The 23,814-nt window shown below is 41.2% G+C and overlaps 1 protein-coding gene across 2 annotated transcripts in view; it reads right to left on the bottom strand.

Moving 5' to 3' along the window:
- SMURF1 (SMAD specific E3 ubiquitin protein ligase 1) overlaps window positions 1-20,896 on the bottom strand; it is a 44,276-nt gene extending 23,380 nt beyond the window's left edge. Inside the window, exons 1-3 of one of the 2 annotated variants that reach the window (XM_063314602.1) lie at window positions 20,578-20,896; window positions 2,251-2,289; window positions 1,209-1,317 (exon numbers count right to left, since the gene is read on the bottom strand). In XM_063314602.1, the coding sequence (XP_063170672.1) occupies window positions 1,209-1,317; window positions 2,251-2,289; window positions 20,578-20,632 (203 nt within the window). In that variant the 5' untranslated portion in view covers window positions 20,633-20,896. The remainder of the gene's footprint in view (window positions 1-1,208; window positions 1,318-2,250; window positions 2,290-20,577) is intronic. The other variant, XM_063314601.1, reaches the window with a different exon arrangement.
- Between the last annotated feature and the right edge of the window lie 2,918 nt (window positions 20,897-23,814).

Consider the following 23,814-nt stretch of genomic DNA (forward strand, 5'->3'; position numbering starts at 1 on the left):
ATTTTAATAATGCTTTGGTTATACTACAGCTATCACATGTAACTAATCATTGGATTGCTGTAATTTTGCACAGCATGTTAAAAAGATAATGCATGAACATTTGTTAATTACAGGCAACCTTGTTACAAACTGCAGAGCTCATTAGGTTTTGGAAAGGCTGCTTTTCCTTAAAATTGGAGCTACTCCATCGATGCACATTTTTGTACTATTACTACATAGAAATAGAAGGTGCCTCTTGTCCTAACAGCCAAGGAGTTATGTAAGTTATTTCTATAAAGTGATTACAGGCTTCAGTTTCTGAAACTCAGAAGTCAGACAAGATGCCATGTTTTAAACTAAGGGACTTTCAAAAGTACATTAAGACACTGAAACTTGGGCACACCTAAAACAATACCTTGGAGTCCAGCCAATATCTCAACTCGCGGCCCAAAAAATTAAGCCTTGCAAATTGTTACACAACTATATTCTCTAAAATAACAGACTAATAATCATGCCTGTGGAGTAGGCATTGCCTCAATAACACCTGGATCGGCACTATCATAAAGTCTTAGATGACCAGCTGTGTAGGAGGAGACATAGACGGAATTGTTATTTTATGGGTTCATTTTGGAACTGCTTTACAGGTAGTCCTCACTTAACGACCACAATTGGGACCGGCATTTTGGTTGCTAAACGAAGGGGTTATTAAGTGAATCCAACCTGATTTTATTACCTTTTTTGAGGCAGTCATTAAGCAAATCACCGCAGTCATTAAGCAAACCACGTGGCTGGTAAGCAAACCACATGGTTTCCCACTGATTTTGCTTGCCAGAAGCTGGCTGGGAAGGTCAAAAATGGCGATCACATGACCACAGGACGCTGTGACGGTTGTAAATGTGAACCGGTTGCCAAGCGCCCAAATCATGATCACATGACTGCAAGGACACTGTAATGGTTGTAAGTGTGAGGACCAGTCGCAGGTCGGTTTTTCGGCACTGTCGTAAGTCTGAACCATCACTAAACAAATGGTTGTTAAGCGAGGACTGCCTGTATTTTATTTTGTGAGGTCTTCTACTTGCATTTATTGTATTAGTTCTCTTTTGTTGTAAGTGACCTTGGAGCCCAGTTCCCAGGTACAGATCAAGGCTATAAATACTTCATGTAAATAAAGAAGAGGTAAGAAACAAGGATTGAGTCTTGGAACCCCCCTTGCTGAACAGGCAACTTACAAATCATAATGCTGGTTCCATTTGGGATCTAAGGTGTTCTTCACAGTGTCAGTGGAGTGGCACTGACCAGACCCATCCACCACAATCTTTGCAAAGGGGTCAGGAAGCCCTGCAAAGAACGAAGGCAGCCCCGTCACCACAAAGACCAATGAAACTAACAGATGACTACGGAAGAGCAGCGTTTAACAGCTGCTCTCTCTGTAATCGTGAGAAGAAATGTTAAATAGTTGCTTGGAATAAAGAGTATTTTCTCTCTAGGAAAGGTTCTTCCCCTTTGGAAAGGGTAGAGCAGGGTGTAAAAACCATAAACTGTGAGCCAGATGTGGCTTATCAGACCTCTTTTTGTGGCCTCCTGGTTTAAGGCCTTTATTTCAATCCTTGAGCCCCCCAAAGACCCCAATCCTAGGGCAACTTTGGATCCAGTCCACTTTTATTGTGCTATACAAGCCTGGGATGGTCCCTGAGTTAAGGAAAGTGGCATGCCTCTGGAGGAGCGCAAGAATTTCCTGTGAAGCTCAATCAGTAACTAATTCCATGGCATGGTATTTTTAAAGTACGCTGAAGTTCTGAAAAAAGCAACTAAGCCTTTTTCAAGTTTCTAATACATGATTTTTCAGCTTGCCACACTAGGCCTGTCTATGAAAAGAACCTGCACGGCTGATAACGCAATGGTGATTCCCAAGATAATTCATTGCAACTTGATATTACCATCTCACGAGAGCAGATATTTACCGTGCCTTATATCACCTTTCCCAATTTAGAAGGAAGAGAGTGAGCATGAACAGAAACATATTTGCTCACAGTTGCCAGAATCAAGATCTGTTTTACTTAGCTCGCAGCAAAAAGAGCACAGCCTGCTGCTTTATGGTCTGGTGAACAGAAATTTCAGACTGTTGCGCTTCCGACTCTTGAAAAACTTTCCTTAAATGCCCTCAGCAGAAACATACAAGGAAAGGACGAACATCAGTATAATAGCTTAAATATGCACAAGGGATGGGGTGGGGAGGTAAGAAAAAGTATAGACATATTTCCAGTTACTTACTGAAGAAATCTTTCTTTGCAAGATTCTTGGCACAAAGCACTGCAAGAAAAAGAAAAAGGTTAGCAGATTCCACTCATATTTCAGTATAAACAACTGGAGCTGGGAAGATTTCTCTTACCCACCCAAGGGCACAATTTATAAAAAGCTAAGAAAATAATACAAGTGGATCAACAAATAGCATCATTAAACTTGATTATTTTCATGAGTTGCACAGCACCTATTTCCTGTGCTTTTACCTACTAATTCATTGGTATGGAGAAACCGTGATAGTTCCTTTGTTGTATTAGGAACTTTTTTTTAATTGGCCATTTCTCGGATTTAAAAAATTCAGATGAGGTTTGGCTTGGGTGATCCAACAAAAGCAAAGTTGAGTTTAAAGCATTTTCCAGCCAGTTTTGTGGTTTCTTACTATAGCTTTAAAAAAAAGTATTAGATGAAGGGCTTCCTCCAGCAGAAAGACTGGACACTCAGGACCGTCACAGAGGTGCTATTTTTGAGAAAGAGAGATATCTGTTTTTGATCAGTGAAAGAAGCACACAGTAACACCGCAGTCCACAGCAGAAGGGGCAGGCCGAAAGCTCAACAGGAATATTATGAAATGCTGAAGTTTTTTTTCTTCATCTTGGTTGCCCTCTTCCAGTCTGCGAGTCTCCTTCCTAAGATGTGGGCCCCCAAATGATTGAAAAGACTGACTGAAAAGCATTCCAGTGAAACGCTTCTCAGAACACAATTTATTTTATTCATAATCCTATTGTGAGTAATGTTGCAGAAGTAACTATGTAGCACACCATCCCTCCCTCTTCCTCACCTTCCTGATCATTAAGGAATGCAAACTAGAATTAACTGCAATTCTCCGTTCAATCTCAACCAGGGTTAAAGCCAGCTAGGTCTAACTACCGTCTACTCTGTAACATAAATCAACCATTTAAAAGTGTATTTTACAGTTATTGATATGGCTGTTATTTGGGTTCTTTCCTGACATTTATGGCTTGACTGCAAAGAGCGCTTCCAGCCTGTAACATGTAGAACTACCTCACATTTGGCAATTGCAATTATATAAGATAGCTGCGAAGAAAGGACGAGTCAATTCGGTTCTAAGATGCACTTTTCGCAGAATAAATAGGAATCTTTCACCATTACTCACAATGGTGGAGGAAGACTCACAATGGAGGGAGCGTGGTAAAATGGTCCTCCACACGTAAGATCTGTGTGTGGAAGATTTAAGCTCTCCTTCCTATCTCCAGAAGAAAATCTCCCTGCCTTTGGAAAACAAACATGCCAGGAAGGTTTACCTTTAAGTGTTCGAATACACTTTATGAAACAGTTCTGAAATAGGTGTATCGTATGATTGATTATGTGCCATCAAGTGAGAGTCACCTCTGAGCAGCCACATTGATTCTCTCCAGGAGGATCTCATCCTTCAACTTCTAGACTGACTCTCTATCAAAGTACCTCTCCTTATGGACAATTAACCTATCCTCAATAGCCTTAAAACATATACCTTTTGCTGATACAAGCACTCAACATACTATACTACCATTACTTTGGCTATGTGCTTCGAAAAAGCATTTCCTTGCTAGACTTCAGTGACAAATAACTTTGATTTCTAGCATACATTCTTGATAGGAAGTTCAGAGGGCTGTACTTGTGCATGCATGGGCAAGCACATCAATAAAAACATAAAGAATACTTTGAAAGGCAAGACCAAAGGTTTGTTTAATCAGAAAATCCATTTCTAGTACTGCTCTGTCAAATACACCCCTAGCTGCCAACATCTGGCCTTTAAAAGTATACCCTGAACATGAAGAGTTCATTTATATACCAAGGTCAATACTAAAGGCCAAAACAAGTCATGCTCTCCAAATTAGATGAATGTGACAATAGGTTTTTAGCTTTACCCGAGTTATCCAAAGCATTTTATCGATTATGACGAGACGAATTTGACAGGCTAAGACTCGGGGCCAAATCCAACACAGTGAAATTAAAAATTCTGCGTTTAGACAGCAAACGCCCACACAAAAAAGGCACAAGCAGAAGGTGTTTGGCTTGGCAGTGGTACATAGGGAGAAGGACATAGGTGTCCTAGCCAGTCACAGGCCGAGCAGCAGCGCAGTGGGGTTGCAAAGTAAGTCAGAGCCATCTTGAGCTGCTTTAACAGAGGCAGAGCATCCAGATCGTGACAATACAGGGGTTAGGCTACAACTGGAGAAACGGGTCCAGCTCTGGATGAAACAGTCAAAGAAAAAGACTGAATAAGTAAGACAACTCTTAGATGGATGGGTAGGATAACAAAAGGTTCAGAATCTAAAAGTTCTGAAAAACAGTTGGAAGAGCTGGATAGATTTCGCACGGAGAAGAGAAAATTAAGGGCTACCAGAACAGCCATCAGGAGATGATCCACTCACCTTCGCTGGAGGCACTTAGCAGAGGATCATTAGCTACCTCTTAGTGATGCTGCAGTCACAACATCCCTGCACTGGGCAAAGGGTTGGGCTGGATGATATCCAAGGCCACTCTCAGTTCTACGATTCCCTGACAACTGATAGACCACGGAAAACTAAATGAGTTGGGAAAGGGTTATCTCCTCTTCAATTACACACGATTAGGCTAGAGCTTTAAATGGAGGAATCGGCTGCCACCGTATCTCGTTTGGCCCTCAACCGGCCACAAAGAAAATCCAGTATCCTAGTTACCAGACGACATTAAAATAGTCCAGAGCTGGATTTTTTCACCTCTAAAGAATCTGCAATCTCGCATTTTTCTTTTCTTTTTGTTTTACAGAAATAACACATCTTTGGCAGGAACACCAAAACATAGGAACATTAATCTGGCTACTTTATGAGATCTGATTGTGGTTCAGTCAAAACAGTACTATTATTCCTTTTATTCAGATCTTATCAATTGCAAGCCAAGAATGAACCAACGGATACGTCATTTCTTTAAGTTGGAATTACAAAGCCTGACTCCCTATAAAAGTGACCTCCAGGTTGGTGCCCTCAAAATGACCCAAACTTCAATTTCCAGAATTCCCAATCAGCATGGATTTTACCTATATATTTTGCAAATTCTGGAGAACTCCGGACTGGGGAAGGGCTCTCTAAAATAATGGTGGGGGTGGGGGGATGTTATAAAGCAGTATGTTTATTTTATGGAGCACAATCTTTTTGTATCAAAAGTTACCCAGTCTTGTAATGGAAACACTCTCCTCTCAACAATTTAATAGCAGTAGTGCTATTGCGGTTTACTTACTGAACTGCCCAAGTTCCCACGGCAAAATCAGAATTTGCTCTATGCTCTGAGCAGCCCAAAACAGCATGTACTATTGCTGTTGGGGTACACACACCATACCACAATGTTCGCTTTTGTCACAGCTGAGAACCACTGCAGGTTGGAGAGAGAGAGAGAGAGAGATGGATGAAAGGAAAAAACAGTCGAGTAACACTTAATTCGGTTTGCAAAAATTCTGCTGGGACATCTGCAAGATGCTTCAACAATTTCATTCTTCCAGGGAACAATTTTAATCTTTGCAGTAATAGCAAAGAAGCAAAAAAGAGATTGCTGTAAGCCAGAACTAACAATAGGGTAGAAAGATGTAAAGCTAAGATGCAGGTCAACCTTAGAGGTAGCCCTGATCCAGTGGAAATTTTGGAGATTGAGACTTCCATTAGCTGCAGTATCGGTCAGCTTCCTGTGCAAGCAACTCGAAGCTCTGTAAGGAATTAGAGAAAGGTTTTGGAAAGGCAACCAGTATCAGAAACAAGTCTAAGCCAGCTGTTCACAACACGCTAACAACTTGTCAAGCACAACTGACCAGACTAGTTTTTGCTTCTAAGCAAATCACAAGTTTTACTCCATGCTTTAAACGTTGAAATAAAACATCCTGACAACTTAATTCAACAGCTCGATAAGACCCATAGGGATGTCAGAACAAATTAAATAGCTCAACAGAAAATTCTGCTATTTTCTTCTTCCAACAAGAAGCAGGAATGTACATCATTGGCAGATCCAGAATGATCAAACCACTTCATTACCCCAAAAGCAGGTCTAAGTAAACAATTTCTTATGTATGTCAAGAAATTCTTGTTATCAAAGACATTTGGCTGGTGACACAGGGATGGAAGGCAGAAAGAAGCCTGAATGAAGCAGAATGCCCTCAGGGTATTATTCCTCCCAAATTAAAACCAATTCTCTTCATTAATGTAGTTAGTTACTCATAGATGACCATTTCTCTTATAAACAATAATGAGCATCCATCTTGGAGAGTAAAGCAGTCTTTTCAGGAGACCAAAAGGACTACCTTTTTTTCCTCATTGCCAATGGCAGTTGATATACTCTGGGTTGACATCAGTACTTATTTCCAGTTCCTGCCAAGCACTAGGTCTTAAACTGGATGTTTGGTACCTCTTCCTACATTGCAGCCATCCAAAATGCTATTATTTTCTGTAATAATCTTAAAGGCAGCATTATTCCTTCTGAATAGTACCAAGGACTTTATCCTACCATATATTCTACAGAAACCACTGTAATTTCTGGGTTGGATAAATGGGCTTGTAAGAACCTGTTTTAAGGCTGCCTGGGTATTTGCTGCTATCTCCACAAAATATACCAAGCTAAATCATTCAAAAAACAAACTACAGTAACATATAATCTAATGGTTCAACCGCTAATATTCTCTAATGTCCATTTGAGAGCAGACAATATACAATTTCTGTACATTAAAATAGGATCAATTGTGTAGAATAACACCTATATACTCAACTGAAGGCAACTCAGTTAGCTATTAAAGAATAGCAGATCCTCACTACTCATCCAGCAAGAAGCTAGAACTTCTCAGAATTTATTCACAACTTCTTAGCCACTTAAATTAATTTCTGATAGTCGATCCGTACAGTACTCACATCCAAAATTTTAAAATAACTTGTCATGCTTAACGTTATCCATACTAGACAGAATTTCCATAGAGCAGAGTTGGGACCTAATTATACCACAAGTGTTTCATTAAAGTAACAGATTAAAGACTCAATGGAAAGATAATCAAAAAGAAAAAAGAAGGCTCAGTAGCAGACATTTCAGGGTTGACGTTGATCATCTGTATATTCCATCATCTGAAGTCTTTACCCCCACTACCACAAAAATCCTTGCAGCATTTCTGCACTGCATTTCAAGAAATACTTATTTTTAGTTTTCCATATGACTTTCCCTCCTTAATTCCACTTAAAGCTATCTCAGTGCACCAAATTTCCCTTAATGGCTTTCAGATCTGCATAATATGCAATTCCCCAAACTCAAAATTCATCAGTGACCTATTTAGGAGGGAAAACCTTTTCTAATAATTCTATACACAACTGAAAGCTATGTTTTTAAAATTACTTATTTCCTACTTTCCAAACTAACATTATATTTTGAAGAACTGTACAATGTTAATTAAAATGTAATACAATGTACTACAATAAATAAAAAGTCTACAGATGACCATCGACCTCTCCTGCTTAAAAAAAAAACACCAAGTGCATTCAATTGGAATAAATTTTCCAAAATCTATTGAATGTGAACATGGCAAACAGAAGCAGCTTGAAATATCCTACAGTAAATCCCACAGTATGCTAACTCAAATTTAAGTTTTAGCTGAAATTTGATAAACCGTTGCTCTTGTCCATATGAACTTGTGTGGCATTTATTGTGTCATAACACCCTCGCTGTAATACTCTTTTCTTGAAAAACACATATCCATTTGTGACTTGGCTGGCACTTGGAAATGAGGAAAATTAATTATTTGGCACCAATTCCAAATTCTGATGACTGGCTAACCATGCATCAAAAGTTTCTCCCACTCCTGGCCTGCCTGATCTCCTTATATTTTTTGCATCATTTATGCATTATTTTTCTTCATTCAGTATGTTGGCTTCTGCCTATTTTTTCTACTTAAATCATTAACAAAACAACAAAAGCTGCAAGGAAATGCAGATGCAGACAGCGAATCCAGACTTCTAATGTGCTTTTTTCTGACTTCCTCAGACTATTAGTGAGAAGGGAAGGCAAGTCCCAGCTGAACCTCTGAGTTACCCTGGTTGATTATTCACTTTCTTCAGTTGCCTGAGAGCAAACCTCTCTGTTATTGAATAAGCCATGTCACCTGAAGGAAGATCTGTAGAATAAAAAAAAAAAAATCAAGCAGTTTTAGAATGCTTACTGCTTGCATAATTCAGAAAACATTATCCATGGATGAGAAGCATGTTCTTCCTCCCACTAGCAAGCATAACTCAGATTCCAAGTTTAATTTCATTTGCCAAAAATAATTTGCATACTGAATGCTTATAGCTCATTGAAAGCTTTGATTCAGGGCAATGCTGTACGAACAACCATATGGACAAACGAAATTAAGAGTAGGGATGCCTCAGCCAAGGTCAAAGATAAAAACATTTGGGTCACAGTTGAAATCCAAGCATTTCCCCAAGCTTTAATTTCATCAACACATCACTAAGGTTGGACAACACTTTAGAACGGAAATTCACCACTTGTATTAATTGTTAACAACATGCACTTGAACAAAACTGGAGTGGAAAGAATGTAGTTCATGTAAATCCAGATTGACCATCCAGTCAGCCATAACCAAATGATTTTAAAAAGTAAATAAAGTTAGACCTGATTAGATCTTGAACAGAAGACAACCACGAAGTCTCAGGGCTACAAGCTAGACTGCAAAGATATGCACACAGGTAGTACACACACACACACACACACATACACACCCGTCCAAAGGAAGACAATGACCAACTGCTTCCATAGAATTGCCAAGAAAAGCCCTTGCAATTTTTCTTTCTTTTTGAGGCATGACAATATGACTATATTGTGACCCTCAGAAATCATCCAGATCTCTGAAAATTATCTTGTCAAATGGATAACTGACACTGGATAGCCACTTCTCCTTCCAAAAGAACACCTAGAAATCCATTCCACAGTTGAAAACCTGAGAAAATATTTGTCTTTATTTTTTACAATGGTATCTAAATCAATTTATTCATATAAAAGTTTATATCGTCTAATCAACATCCATCTCTATAAGAGCAGTAAAGAGAGGACACCAACCCTCTCCAATACATTTGAATCCCAATCATAAGGGTTTTTTAAGTCTTCAAATCAGCAAAACTCATTTCAAGACAAATTTCAGTTGATTAGAAAACTAATTTTCCCATACATAAAAATATCTATTCTAAGCAAAATGTGATTCGATGAAATATATATTTGTTCCACATTGTGGCAGGTTGCTTGCTATTTACCCAATGCTCTTTTTAAGTAAAGATATTTGCACCTTCAAACATTAATGCTGAGAGAGCAGACTTGGAGTGACCCAGCAGCAAGTGGATTACAGGAAAACTCTGTTTGCAGGGCACATTCAGGATAGATAGCTGAGGATACTGCCAGATTTGAATGAACCTGTTCTAGCATAATTTATACCCACTTGTGATACAGACATTCAGGAAATGTTGTCTTTAGCATCTATTGTGACAGGAGAGCCTTCTGAAACTTTATGTTAAACTGTCTTTAAAAAAAAAAAAGCAATTCCTGGCAATTGATTTATGTGGATTCAAAGATAACAGGCGCAATTCCTTGAATTGTGTGGTTAGAAATCAATGGGTGAAACAAGTTCCTCGAGCATTTCAAATAGCACTTCCATATCTATTACCCTAACTTAGAAAATGGAAGTAGCCTGAGGGTTTATAAGTAACTCTTGTTGAAAGAGAGAAAGAAGGAGAAAGGGAAAGAGAAAGAGAAAGAAATGTACCATTCCTAATCAAGCCTGTGTTTTACCTAAATTTGGTACTATTTTTGGTACTATAGTATATAGTACTATTTGGTGCTATATTTATCATACCAAATAATGCTAAATATACTATTTGGTACTATATTTAAATCTATGCTTCTAGATAGTGGCATCTTGAACAAAATTGCACGGAATGTAAGGTAGCTAGTAACAATGCGTGCCATTATGAAGGAGGGTCTTTTTCTAACTAAAGCTGTATCAGCCTATGTAATGCACTTTTGTTCCTCAAATATGACAGCATTACTTCAAATCTGAATCTATAGTCTGTTTGCACAGAGTAGATCTTCACCAACAAATGCTGGGCTAACAAAACAAAGCTGAATATAAAATTACTATCTAACCACTGAAGAGGAAAGCAGATTGTACTCAGAACATCCAAAATGACAAAATAGCCAATTTTCTAACATGTGTCATGATAAATTTACTTGTTCTGAATTATCTTAACAATATTTATGCTTTTTTTTTTTTTTTGCTCACAACAGAATTGCATATTTAGGGCACTTGAGCATATTAATACTGATAAAATGCTACAGTACTGTGGGAACCAGCTCTGTCACTGTATGCAAGCAATGTGATGGCCCAGGTTGCAACAGATATATTTCTACTCCATGGGGCAAGATGAACGATAGCATCCAGTTTTAGAAAACTTAAACATGCATAGCTAATATGGTGAAGATGGTGGTATTATAACACAACGGTCATATAACAAAGCAGCCTTGTGGGCTCTTAATTGCGTGTATTATGGAGTGTTTGTGTAGCAGACACATAAAACAAAGACTTAGACAGACATCCTGGAGCAGCAGGAAAAATTCTAAACAGTGGCATCACAAGGGAATGAAAAGCAAAACGTACTATAACAGTTGTTACAATGTTTTTCAATGTTCACTGTTAATAAAGTAATTAGCAATGCCCATCTAAAGAAATTGTTGGGCAGTAACTGAAATCCTTGCATTGGTGGACTAATTAAAACACTGTGAGAAGCAAAGATACCTGAAATACAACACAGTCCATTATCCTAAATCAGCTTTCCCCAACTTGGTGCCTTCCAGATGTTTCAGACATCAAGCTTCCATAATTTCTAAGGGGGATCATGGTGACAAGAAACCACTGAAGCACACTAGAGGGCAATCAGGGAAAGCTGTCTGAATTAAAATGGCAGGAAGAAACTGATTAAGATCCAAATCAACAGATACAGACCATTGATCATTTAGATACGCGATTTAGGAATTAACAACCTATATTTCTAACAAATGTCCTTAATTCTGTTGCCTAAATTCTGCAAAGTAGTTAAAGGTGGCCCAGATAATACTTCCATTCTTTCAATGTGAATTCATCTGAGCCTTTCCATATCCATCTCAGTCATCTAGAGTTTTAGTCTTCATTTTAATATTGAATGTTCCACTAGAAAGAATGCAGTTATATTCTCCACTTCTCCCTTCACTCCATCTTCTTTTTCCTCCACTTCTATCATCTGGGAACAGTTTACAAATGTTCCCTGATTCAGTTAAAAACAAACTGTTCTGACAATTTAATTAGAATTCTGCATAAGAAATCTCAATTGCAGGTCGACACATTTCAGTTTCCCTAGCAAATTTTTCAGATTTGCTGAGGGGTAGATGTGTAATTTTAATGTTTAATTTTCACTGAGGAATTCAACGTATCATGGACTGATATGCTATTATAAATAAAAAAGAAAGAATACTGTATTGGCTGCAATATTGGTAGACTGAAGGCAGGGTAAAAATTTAGCAATACCAAACAAACATCTCTAGCTAAGCAACAAAGTAGCCTTCCAGATGTGCTGGATTTGCATCTCCCGGTATTTCCAGCCAACCTGGTCCCAGGCCAAATGTCAGGGAATATGAGAACCGAAATCCAACTCATCTGGACAGCACCCGTTTGGAGAAGGTTACAATAGAGAAAAATGTCAACTGCTTGCAAAAAGAGCTTTTTTCCTCATTATGTTTGAAGCTTATTTTCAGGATGTTCCAATCTATAAAGAAGGTTCCGAGTTATCACTTTAACCGCCTGACATATTGCAGGCACATTTTACCATATCTGGGAATTTCTTCCCTATCCCCCAAATTATTGCTGTGTGGTTTCATGAAATGAAATAGTTGTGATAATGAGTGGTTTTAATAAAGCTACTGTACTGTTTGGGTATGTGCCTTTTGAGGATAATGCATATATTAAATAAAGAGAAAGCATACCACAGAAATATCATTATTCCCCTGTTTATTTATTTCCCACCTTCTGTAACAGGAGCTCAAAGCCGCATGCATCACACTCCCTTCTCCTATTTTTCCCCCAAAACAACAATCTTGTTGGGTTGGGGTGAAAGTGAGTGATCCAATAAGCTTCTGTGGCTGACGGTGAACTAGAATCTGGGTCTCCCAACGCTTAATCCAACACCTTAACTCAGTGTTTCTCAACCTCGGCAACTTTAAGATGGGTGGACTTCAACTCCCAGAATTCCCCAGCCAGTGCGGACTTCAACTCCCAGAAGGCTGGCTGGGGAACTCTGGAAGTTGAAGTCCACCCATCTTAAAGTTGCCGAGGTTGAGAAACACTGCCTTAACTACTACACTGGCTCTCACTGTACCGAATAAACACACCGACTCCTATTTGAACAAGCTTTGAGAAAATTACTCCCAAATAAACATAAGCAGCACTCCAGCAATTTAGAAGAGTGCTACAAATTTACACTTTTCCATGAAGGAGCAACATTAACCTACATTCTACAATTGTTCTTAGCGTATTTGACTGCAAAGCATTAAGGGGTGATCATGTCAATTTACACATCCCTTTATAATTTTATTGGTGGGAGATCTCCAGATTAATTATTAGGTATTAGTTAGCTAACAGTTAATCATTAGCTATTTGTAAGTTATTTCTAGTTCACGACACAAGAAACTAGAGGCACGCCTGATCTAGACAGAATTCTGCTCAGCTGCAACAGAGGTGAACACGGCTGGAACCATGCATTACCACGCCCTTTCTATATTAGTTCAGTTTCTTGAAGAACGGATCATTTCGCTTGCAAAGAGAGGCAGAAAGACGAAAAATAAATGCTTGAATTGTGTTTAGCCCTCTTAGTAAACTCAGCAGATAGGATTCCAGGAGGCACATTAAATATGTATGAGAGGACTTTGGCTTTTCCCATGAACCCTTGGAAACGAAAAACTTCATTTTTAAAAGTAGGGTGCTTTATGACACGGGAAGAAGGGCTGCACTTTCAGAAACAAGCCCCAGTAAATAGACAGCCACATGAAATTACTTCTACAGTTCCTTGGAATTCAAACAGTATCTTCCAGAAACAAGAGATTTCTTTGAGCTTTAAATTGGATGGCCCAAGGGATTTATCTCTGCTGTACGCAGGCTTGCCTTTGACACAAGCCAGTGCAAGTTTTGGCCTTTAACATGATTAAATGTTGCTGAATGAAAGTAACCCCAAACCATATAGTGCGTTAGAATTCAGTGCATTCTCACCCAGAAAAATTTCATCTAGCCATCAACCTAGGGGCTATTTCTCTCTCTTTTATCATCCTTCCATGTGTCAACTTTCATTCTCTTGCCAGACTTAGAATACAAAAGCAACATTAAGTATTTAGAACATTTCATTATTATTTTCATTTTTATCTTGTTTTTTGCACAGAGAATTCTATATTTGGAAGTTATTCTCTCACTATGTAACGTTTTTATTATTCAGAAATTAAACAGAAACTTTCTACCAGATGAACAGGGCAATCTAGTCTAAATAATTTGGAGAAACAATTGTTTCAAAGTGTTCCGACATAGCCTGTTCCCACATTTCTCTAAGCTAGGAGAAGAACATTTTTTTTCTCAGAAGGGCAGTTGTATACTACTGTAAATAGTTAACACTTTAATAATAAAAATCTGACTAGAATTCCAGCCTAAACATCATTTAAAAGCTTTGCTGAAAACAGTAAAGAAACACAATGTAAGGATGTATGCAGAACAGTTAGCAAGCCACCTAAATTTCCTACTTCCAGGTTATTTTCTGAGTTCAAATCTTCCTGGAGAAGGTCTACCTATGTGATCACTAAAAGTTGGCACTGATTTGATGGCATATAATCATCTATGAAATGATTTACTGGAGTCAAAGAATCTAAGGCTAAGCTCACCTGTTCTGCAGAATTTGTTTCCAGCTCCAACAAAATAAAATGACAGCAGAAGCACTAATGTGCCATGAAGTCCAAAAACATACATAACATGCATGCCACGTTTTTGAAAAGATGGACCCTATCATTTCTATTCATGATTTTTGAGAATGACCAGGGAAAAAAAATCAGCTGGGCCACTCAATTTCAGTGTCAAGACCACCTGGTTAACTATGCAGCATCAGTCAACTGGAGATGCCAGTATGCTGGTCATAATCTCTTGCATCTCTTTTTACATACAGCTCCAATGAGCTTAATTGCAAAATCTGACCTAATATAGTTTGTAGCTTCAATTATAGTCGATTTATGTAAGGCTGCAGAAGAACTGTCTTTGTGTTAATAAACAGAGCAATCTCTTATACTTCAAATTTCCAAACTATATTTTTCTTGGTATTATATTATAGTGCTAATTAAAATCACCATCCAAGATGAGCTTTTAAAAATAATTTCACCTGTCCAACCATCTCAGATCAATGGTTTGTTTTGTTCATTAGAACGTATTTAGCTGTACTCTTCTGCTAATTTAATAAATATTGCTGGTGCATTGAAATTCCCTTTCCCTGCTGTATTCTCAAATCTACATCAATGGCACGAATAGAAGTCCATTTACGTCAAATCAGGTGAAAGTTAAAAAGAGAGAGCAAAACAGGGAATTAAATCAACAGAAATACTTGGGGAAAAGGAGGAATCAACTTTAATTTGCCCAATGCTAGTAACTGCAATTCAGAACAGTATTTGGTCACCTGACCAATGCAAAACTCAATGGATGCAATGCGACAGGTCACCCTTTGCCTTTAAGTGGTCAACTTAAAAAACAAGTCTCTTCAACTACATCTGGAGATTTGCAAACAAAAATACAAGCAACATTTAAACCATTCAGAAACAAAGCTAAGTTTGTCCTCGAAGAACTAAATCATCAGACTGCTAACAAACATATATGTTGGATTCACTTTTGAATGGCAACAGTTTTGAACTCTCTTTGAAGGCTGAATGGCACAACAGCAAATCATTGCAGTTAAATGTATCAAATAGTAGCCTCCAAAATGCCATGTATGTAATAGTACATACCAAGATACAAAGATCTGAATGTGCCTGCGAAAAAATATGAACCAGAGAGCTTTAACTGAAGCAAGGTATTAGAAAGTTGCAATTTTCAAAATTAGTTGAGTATCTGCAAGCTAGAAACAAGCTAAATAAGCTTGCCAAGATTATTCCAAAAGAATTAGACACCAGGCCCCAACCTACCTCTGTAGCCATACTTATATAATAAAAATTAATTTTCATGGAATGCTAGCAAGTTAAAAACTACTAGCTTAATTATTGCCTAAGCTTTCACAATTCCCATCTCATTTATCAGGGATTATCCATGAAGAAAAGTAGGGCTGGAAAAGACACTCTTGCTTTGGGAGATAGCCAGCTCTTACTGATTAAAAAAGACAGTACACTGAAATTCATACAGGTTGTCCTCATGTAACAACCACAATTGGGACCAGAATTTCAGTTGCTAAGCAAAGTGGTCATTAAACGAATCCAACCCGATTTTGCAACCTTTTTTGTGGCGGCTGTTAAACAAACCACTGCAGGCGCTAAGCGAACCATGTGGTCATTAAGTGAATCACGTGGTCCCTCACTGACTTTGCTTGTCCGAAGCCAGCCAGGATGGTGGAAAATGGCAATCATGTGACCGTGGGACGCTGAAACAGTCATAAATGTGAACTGGTTGCCAAGCGCCCAAATTGTGATCACATGACCAGGGTGGCTGTGCACTGCAACAATCGTAAGTGGGAGGACCGATCACAAGTCAGGTTTTCTAGCACTGTCGTAAGTCTGAACCGTCAGTAAACAAATGGTTGTTAAGCAAGGACTACCTGTAGACTAATGGTTTGAGGCAGCATAGTAGCTTCCTATGTTTCTACCAGTCACATCAACCCAAACAAGACTTAAATAATGCATAAAGATTCATTAACTCCGTTATTCTCAACTTTCAAGCATCACTTCCGTCTGTTATAAGTAGGCTGACCATATGCCCCGTTTTCAATGGGACAGTCCCGTTTTTTTAACATTTCCAGACCATCCCATCGTTTTAATATAAATGTCCATTTTGTCCCATTTTCTTAAAAACCTTACTTAAAAATTTGAAAGTTCCCGCGAACCTGTCAGAAGGCAGTCTGACTTTGAGGGGAAGCCCAGCAGAAATGGCGGGAAAAAAGTCACAGAGTTCAAACCTAGAAAGAAGTAACAGGATCAGCTGATAGGTGGTGATCAAAGGGTGAGACAATTGGCTCCTGCCTTGAAACGGCGGGAAGAACGTAAAAGCACGGCCAGAGGAGAAACGGCTTGTCGGGGAAAACCGTTCACCAGACTCTCCAGCCCAACCTTGCCTCTCGCACACGAAGGAATCCGAAGATTCCCAGCCCGAGAAAACCGGAGAAGTTCCTGCCTGCCGATCCAGCCTGTAGCCCAGCCCAGCCCTGCCCTGTTTTGCCATCCCAATGTCCTGTTTTTAACCCTGTCCTGTTTTGCCATTCCAATGTCCTGTTTTTGTCTCAAGCAAATATGGTCAGCCTGGTTATAAGCTATATGTACAATGTCTGATGCATATTTTCACACACATGCAAGTACTGACCATGTCAAGTTGTATTATCATAAGCAGCCTCTAGTTTGCATAAAACTGTTTCCAGACGAATATTACTTGTTCATTCTTTGAAAGAAGTCTAGCTTTATATTTTACTACTCAAACTGTTTCTATCATTGAAATTCAAATTAGTCCAAGTCTGATTGGACTTAGACTAAACAATTCTTTGCCACTGGCCAAGCTGGCCAGGCTAATACACACTGACATGCAAAACTACCAGAAGGCACCAGACTACTCACCCCTGATACATCGGATTGGATGGTTAAAATTAGTTCTGTTTTATCATTCAGAACAATTCTGTATCTAAAAATATTTGCAGGTAAAATAAGTCACCTAAATGAGCATTAATAATTTATCTTTTACCTTTGTTTTCTTTAATTTTTTTTATTGCAATTCCCTTGTTTTGGTTGTGAGCTACCCAGTCATTGGGACTGAGGCAGCATACAAATCTGATAAAAAATAAATAAAAATTAATGAGACTAGTTTCCAAGTACAGTATCTATGATATCATTTACATAGAGCAAAATATGTACATGTACATGGAAACAGACACTGACCATGGTTCATTTTAGAGCATAATATTATCAAGCAGTAATTTAGAGAAGAGAGCCAGCTGGGTGACCTTGGGCCAGTCGCTCTCTCTCAGCCCAAGAGCCAATCAGGCGTGGTATGAGAGTTCTAGTCCTGCCTTCGGCATGAAAACCAGCTGGGTGACCTTGGGCCAGTCACTCTCTCTCAGTCCTAGGAAGCAGGCAATGGCAAACCACTTCCAAAATCTTGCCAAGAAAACTGCCAGGACTCATCCAGGCAGTTGCCAGGAATCAACAAAGACTCAAAGTCACACAAAAAAAAAAAAAAACAGAGGAGCAGCATGATGGTTAGGTTGAGAAGTCTCAAATTTAGAAGCTTCAATCACGAATTTGCTATTCAACATTAGACAAGTTACTACTTTAACAGTAACTTCTTCATTTACATGATAGCAACAGTTGCAGACTTGCTACTAGGTGCCTAAAATAATTACATGAAATGCGTAAAAGTTCCATGATAATGCTAAGTAGCGACAGACCTAAATTAAAGAGATATATAAATGCTGAAAGGCATAGAAAAATCAGTAAGACTATAACAGAAGGAGAGGAAAGCATCATGGTGGCATGAGAACATTATGACTTCTATATAGCTTTAAGTGTTCCATTCCTTTTGCATCTGAAACGCCTCTTCACTTCTGAAAAAGGACTTGTTAAATAATTAAATTAGTGAAGATCAGGAAGAGAGAATATCAAGGGTAGTTCCACAATCAAGACTCCCATTAAAAAAGATGCAACAGTTGATTTGTAGTTCACTGCGAGCAATACAGGCAAAAAAATACAATTAATCCTTGTCAGGTGCTAAAACACTTTTTCCCATCATTTACCCTGGTAGATGGAAGCATTAATTTTTTGAGAGGAGTGAAAGAACTCCCAAGCTTTTTCACACAAAATATAAAAAAGAGAAGTTGGTTTCTGAATTCCATCTGGCAAGCAAAAGACACTGGGATACTGGGCTTCGAGGCATGGCTTCCTGAAAGAATTGTATCAAGCTTTTGCTAGTAATTCTCAATGGAATTAGCAGATATTCCCAGGGGTATCTGAGTTTCATGCAAAAAGGGAGGGAGTGATAGACAGGAAGTTAAACACTGTCTAGATTCCAATGGCCAGTTCACACATTGTGTCTATAGAAAACTGTGCCAATTACAAGGTACAGGCCATGAAATCCCTATCCCATGTGTACTTCACATATATTATCTCAGTAACACACCAGTTCTATAACATAAATCAATGCTATTAACCTTGTGTTACGAGAGAGAGAGAGGAAGCTAAAGAACAAAAGCTATCCAGCAAATTCATGGCTAAAATGCAGACTAGAAGTTTCCACGTTCAGCTTTCTGAAGAGGTACATTTGACAAGTTTCTTAGTGAAGATGTCCAATTAATGTTTTCACCCCAATAAATATACATTAAAAAAAAATCAAATACTTGGTTTCAAAACCATGAACACGTACCCCAAGCGACTGATCACTTGTTGAGGTTCCCTACTAGCCTTTTTTGAAAGCACCAAGTTTCCTTCTGCAGTGTCAAGGAATCCTCAGTGAAAAAACCATGGATGCAACCTAAGTGCACCTTAAGAATCACCTGAAAGATGTTAACACAGACCACATAGGACCCCTCTCCAAGAAGTCTTGAACAAAATCTGTTCTTCCCTTCAAGCCTCATAAAGTCTGGTTGGCCAGGCCAAGTTTTAAAAACATAGCCTGTTTTTTTTTCCCACATGAAATTTCTTCTGTCAAATATTAACAAACAGCAATGCTTTAACATGGAAATCCAGTTATATTTAATACAATCCCCTGAAATAATTTTAAAACAGCAAGGTGCATCCAGAAAAATCCAGTTATTCAACGTCCCAAAGAAAAAAAATAATCAAATCCTTTACGAGCTTTATTGATTTGAAAGTCTCCATCCCGTACAAGCTGCACCAGGGAAGGATTCTGCCTCCTTTAGAAGATCCTCTAAATTCCAACCAACAAGGGAAAAAAGCCACAACCAGCTTCCACCAATTCCACTGCAATGCCAAAAGAGTCAGAACTCAAATGTTGGCGGGGCATTTTTGCCAAGACAGCAGAGCAAGTAATGAAAGAAGAAAGGGAACAGGCTTTCTCCCACCAACCAACTGGGGAGATGGGGGGGAAGGATTCCCCACCCCCACCCCTCCCAGGAAAAGGATCTCAAGAGGGGAGAGTCATTCAATCCACAATTATGCCTTAATACTGTTAGCCATGGGGTGTATTAATGGGATCTTTGGTCATCCTGTTCTAAGGTAAAGGCCCAAATCAGAAAAAGGGCCTTCCTCAACCTGGCCAGAATAGCAGTTTGAAAGGCGAGGCCCACCTGTTCCGCTGGCCCTGCCATTCCCCCCCCCCCCCGCAAGGAAAGGAGAAAGGAGGACCGACCAGCAGCAACAGCAGCAGGACCACTGTAGCCCCCCCCTCCTCCTCCATGGCCCAACCTGCACAGGAGACCTGCAACTCCACCGGCTGACCCAAACAAGGCTGGAGAGGAGGAGGAGGAGGAGGAGAAGGACGGGAAGAAAGAGGGAAGGAGAAGGAGGAGGAAAGAAGAGAAGGAGAAGGAATGGAAGAAAGGGGGGAAGGAGGAAGAAAGAGGGAAGGGGAAGAAAGAGGAAAGAAGAGAAGGAAAGGAAAGGAAAGAAGAGGGGAAGGAGGAAGAAAGGAGAAGGAGGGGAAGAAAGAGGGGAAGGAGGAGGAAAGAGGGAAGGGGAAGAAAGAGGAAAGAAGAGAAGGAAAGGAAAGGAAGAAAGAGGAGAGGAAGAAAAAGGGGAAGGAGGAAGAAAGGGGGGGAGGAAGAGGAGAAAGACTCGCTTCACCGCCTGCTCCCAGAAACCGGGCGCCCGCCACATGCGCGGGGACTACAACCCCCATCACCCCCAGCCGCCGCAGCCCGTCATCCAGGCAGAGGCGAGGCCAGTCGGGATCCGCCACCCAACCCACAGCTGGGCGCCGGGGATGATGGGCGCCGGGGCGCTGAGGAGGGCGGAGCGGGGCCCGGCGCCGGCTCCCCCTCCTCCCCCCGGCGGCCCAGCGGGACGGCGCCGGCCGTTGTCGCCTGCGGGGCGGCGGCGGCGCCCGCGCGTCTGTACCTGTGAGGCGGACTTTGATGCTCGAGCCGGCCCTCCGGGTGCCCGCGTTCGACATCGCTCCCCTCAGGCAGACCGACCGACCGGGAGGGCGGAATCAGCCGCCGGCCACGGTCGCCGCCATCCGCGGTTCCTCGGCCGTCGCCGCCAGGCCCGCTCGATCCCGGCCGGCCTCGCCCCTCTCTGCCCTTCTTGGAAAGCTCCGCGGATGCCGATTCCCTTTTAAAAATGGATAATCGCCATCACCAGTGAGGAACAGACCGCCCCGGTTCTCCTCGCGCGGCGGCGGCGGAGGCGGCGCCGCCTCACGGAGCTCGACGCCCGCCCCGCCGGACGCGAACGGCGCCTGCGCGAGCTCTCGCCGCCTCCCAGCCAACCACCCGCCTTCGCTTTCTGCCCGCACCGCCCCCTTTCCGGCGCGCGCACGCCAGAGGACGCGCGTCTCGGGCACGTCCCGGCGGCCATCTTGGGGAGGTCCGGCTAGATAAGGCTTCGCGCGCCCGCGAGAAGGGAGGCGGAGAAGAGCGCGCGGCCTTCCGGGGGTGTGGCGGCGATCTCGGGCGTTAGGTGGAACTACCAATCCCGTCAGGCCCCGGGAAGGGGGCGCCAAGGATGGGCGGATTAGATCGGAGAGGCCACAGGTGGCACACCCCTGGGGAGGAGGTGGCTGGGGTTAGCCTCAGCCCCTTCATCCACCTGGCCCAGGATGGTGGGAGGTGGGCCCGTGGCATCTGGAAAGCAGGAGATTGTAGAGGGAAATCAAGCAACAGCCAAATCAATCCATCAGTGAGCTGCAAGGGATTTTGGATGGTGAAAGATGACTAAATATAAATTTGTTTAATAAACAAATAGCCTATGATCTGCCAAACTGTAACAAAGATTACATCAGGAGGTGGGGGGCCAGGGAAACCACTTTAATCAATTCCTGGGAGACTGCAGAAGGATTGACGTGCAACTTTTGTTTCTAATGTCTCTAGGTGCAATTACAGAAGAAGGCAAAGCAGGACTGTAAATCTGGAAAGCATCTCTTTCAAATCTGATGGCTGAAAATGTCAACTTTTTTTTTTTGTCTTTGAGCTAAGCATGCAAGTCGCATAACCAAAGCTTTCAGAGCCTCCTGTTTACACCTGTTTCCCACCAAGCTGGTTCAGAAGTTGTGCTAAGTCAGTTTGGTTAACTGAGGTTTGTGAAATAAATCATAGTTGGCTGGGTTTCCATTCTAAACCCTCATGGTTGTGTTTGCACAACAAGCTAAGTCACCATAAAGCCACATCTTGCTTCATTTATGAATGAGTGGCCGATGCAGCCAGTGGCAGGTTGCAACCAGAATCCTCATCTGTACTGTGATTTATAATCATGAAGCAGTTAGGTGGACAAACTGGAAAAAGTTCACCTGCAAAAAATAAGAGGTAAAAAGCAGGAAGCATACTTTTGTGGAGCCTCTGACTAAAAGACTGGATATAAACCTCACAAGGAGACAATGCAAGGTTTTGAGCCTCACAGAGCTCTTCAGGTAGAAGAAAAACCACCATAATCCTGATTTATGCACAAGGCTAGCAAACTTGTCAGAACAGAAAAGGGCAGCTCCTCAGAGACCATCCTGAGGTTACTGTTGTGTGCTGATTGAAATGGGGAAATTCTTACTAGCAATAAAATTTCTTTTCAAAGTATAGGCTGGAGCCAAGAATGAAAGTTATGGCTGAAGATGGACGTGTGGAGAAAAGGCTGATGGGGCCAATAACCTCTTGTAACAAGTACCTCCTGAGCAATTCCTGCTTCTCTACAAAATCCTGGATTGAATTGGTGGTTAATACCCACCTTCCCCTTGAAGGGAGCAGTGAATTTGAAACTTAGCTATGGATGGGGAAAGAATGAGCAATCGGTCCAGATCAGCTTGCAGGAGTCCATGAATGGTTCAGAGAAGGGCTTCCCGTTAGCTCTGCCTTCTGGAAGGCGGATCAAGGCGGCAGTCATTTGCCCCTAAAAGCCGATGACAAGGCAATAGATCGCACGCGTGGTCTCCCTCCGCAATAATCAACATGACAGATGAGACACAGTCCAGACTAAGTGTCACCACACCTGTCAGGGAAAGAAAAAGATGGCACTTCTTCAAAGATCCCCACCCTTGTCTTGCTACAGTGGGAACAAACAGAAGTGGCTAAGGCAGCAGGGCCTGAACGTTAAGCCTCGTGTGGAAAGGGGCAGAGCAATTTCCTCCCCCACTTCAACGAAGCTGACGAAGAGGCGCAAAGGGCGCAGGTCCTGCATGAAAGCTCGTCTTCCTACGGTTTCTCCACTCAAGAGGAGCAATGGGGGTTTTTAGCGCTACAGTGTGGCTTTCGCCCAATTGCAGACATGCTGCATCTCCAGCAGCCTTGAAGCAACGTTCAGGAGCCTTGTGATACCTTAAACACGAAATACCTTTATTATACCTCGTGCCTCAGGCTAGAAGATGAAACAGGTGGCATAGGAGAGACAGTTTGGTGCATGCCTGAATTATGGGAGAAACCCATGCAGTGCCCTGCAGCAGCATGAAAAAGGGATTTTTCTTTTTCTTTTCCAGTCTCTTCCAGTCTCTGTTCCAACCTGTTTTTAAGGTCAAAGAGAAGGCAGTGATGGCAGAGGCTGTTCCAACTAGCTTTTTATAAGGGTGGCGATCTACGAAGAGAATTTGCCTGGGTTTACACATCCCATAAAATCTTGCCATATTTCATCATGCTTCTCATGCTCATTACCCCTCTTCTGTAGTGGTCTAGAACCTGGAACCAGTCTTTGTATTAGCAGTGGCTAAGCCGGAGCCATTGGCAGTGTCTCCAGTGGCCTCTTTGCAAAGACAGGCATCATAGCAGGAAAATGAATGGCAGTTTATAACTATTGCTATAAATGGAGAAAAATCGATCCTTAATTATGCTCTATGTGCATGTTTAAAATACAGGTAGTCCTCGACTTATGACCATTCATTTAGAGACCAATCGAAGTTATGACGGTGCTGGAAAAAAGTGACGTACAACTGGTCCTCACACTTACGAACATTGCAGCATCTCTGCAGTCATGTGATCAAAATTCAGGCACTTGGCAACTGGCATGTATTTATGTGGGTTGCAGCGTCCCGGGGTCACGTGATTCCCATTTGCAACCTTCCAAGCCAACTTCTGACAAGCAAAGTCAATGGGGAAAGCTGGATTCACTTGACGACCATGGCAAAAAAGGTTGTAAAATCGGGTGTGACTCACTTAACGA

This window comes from Candoia aspera, chromosome 14 (genome assembly GCF_035149785.1).
Source record: "Candoia aspera isolate rCanAsp1 chromosome 14, rCanAsp1.hap2, whole genome shotgun sequence".
Lineage (NCBI taxonomy): Eukaryota > Metazoa > Chordata > Lepidosauria > Squamata > Boidae > Candoia > Candoia aspera.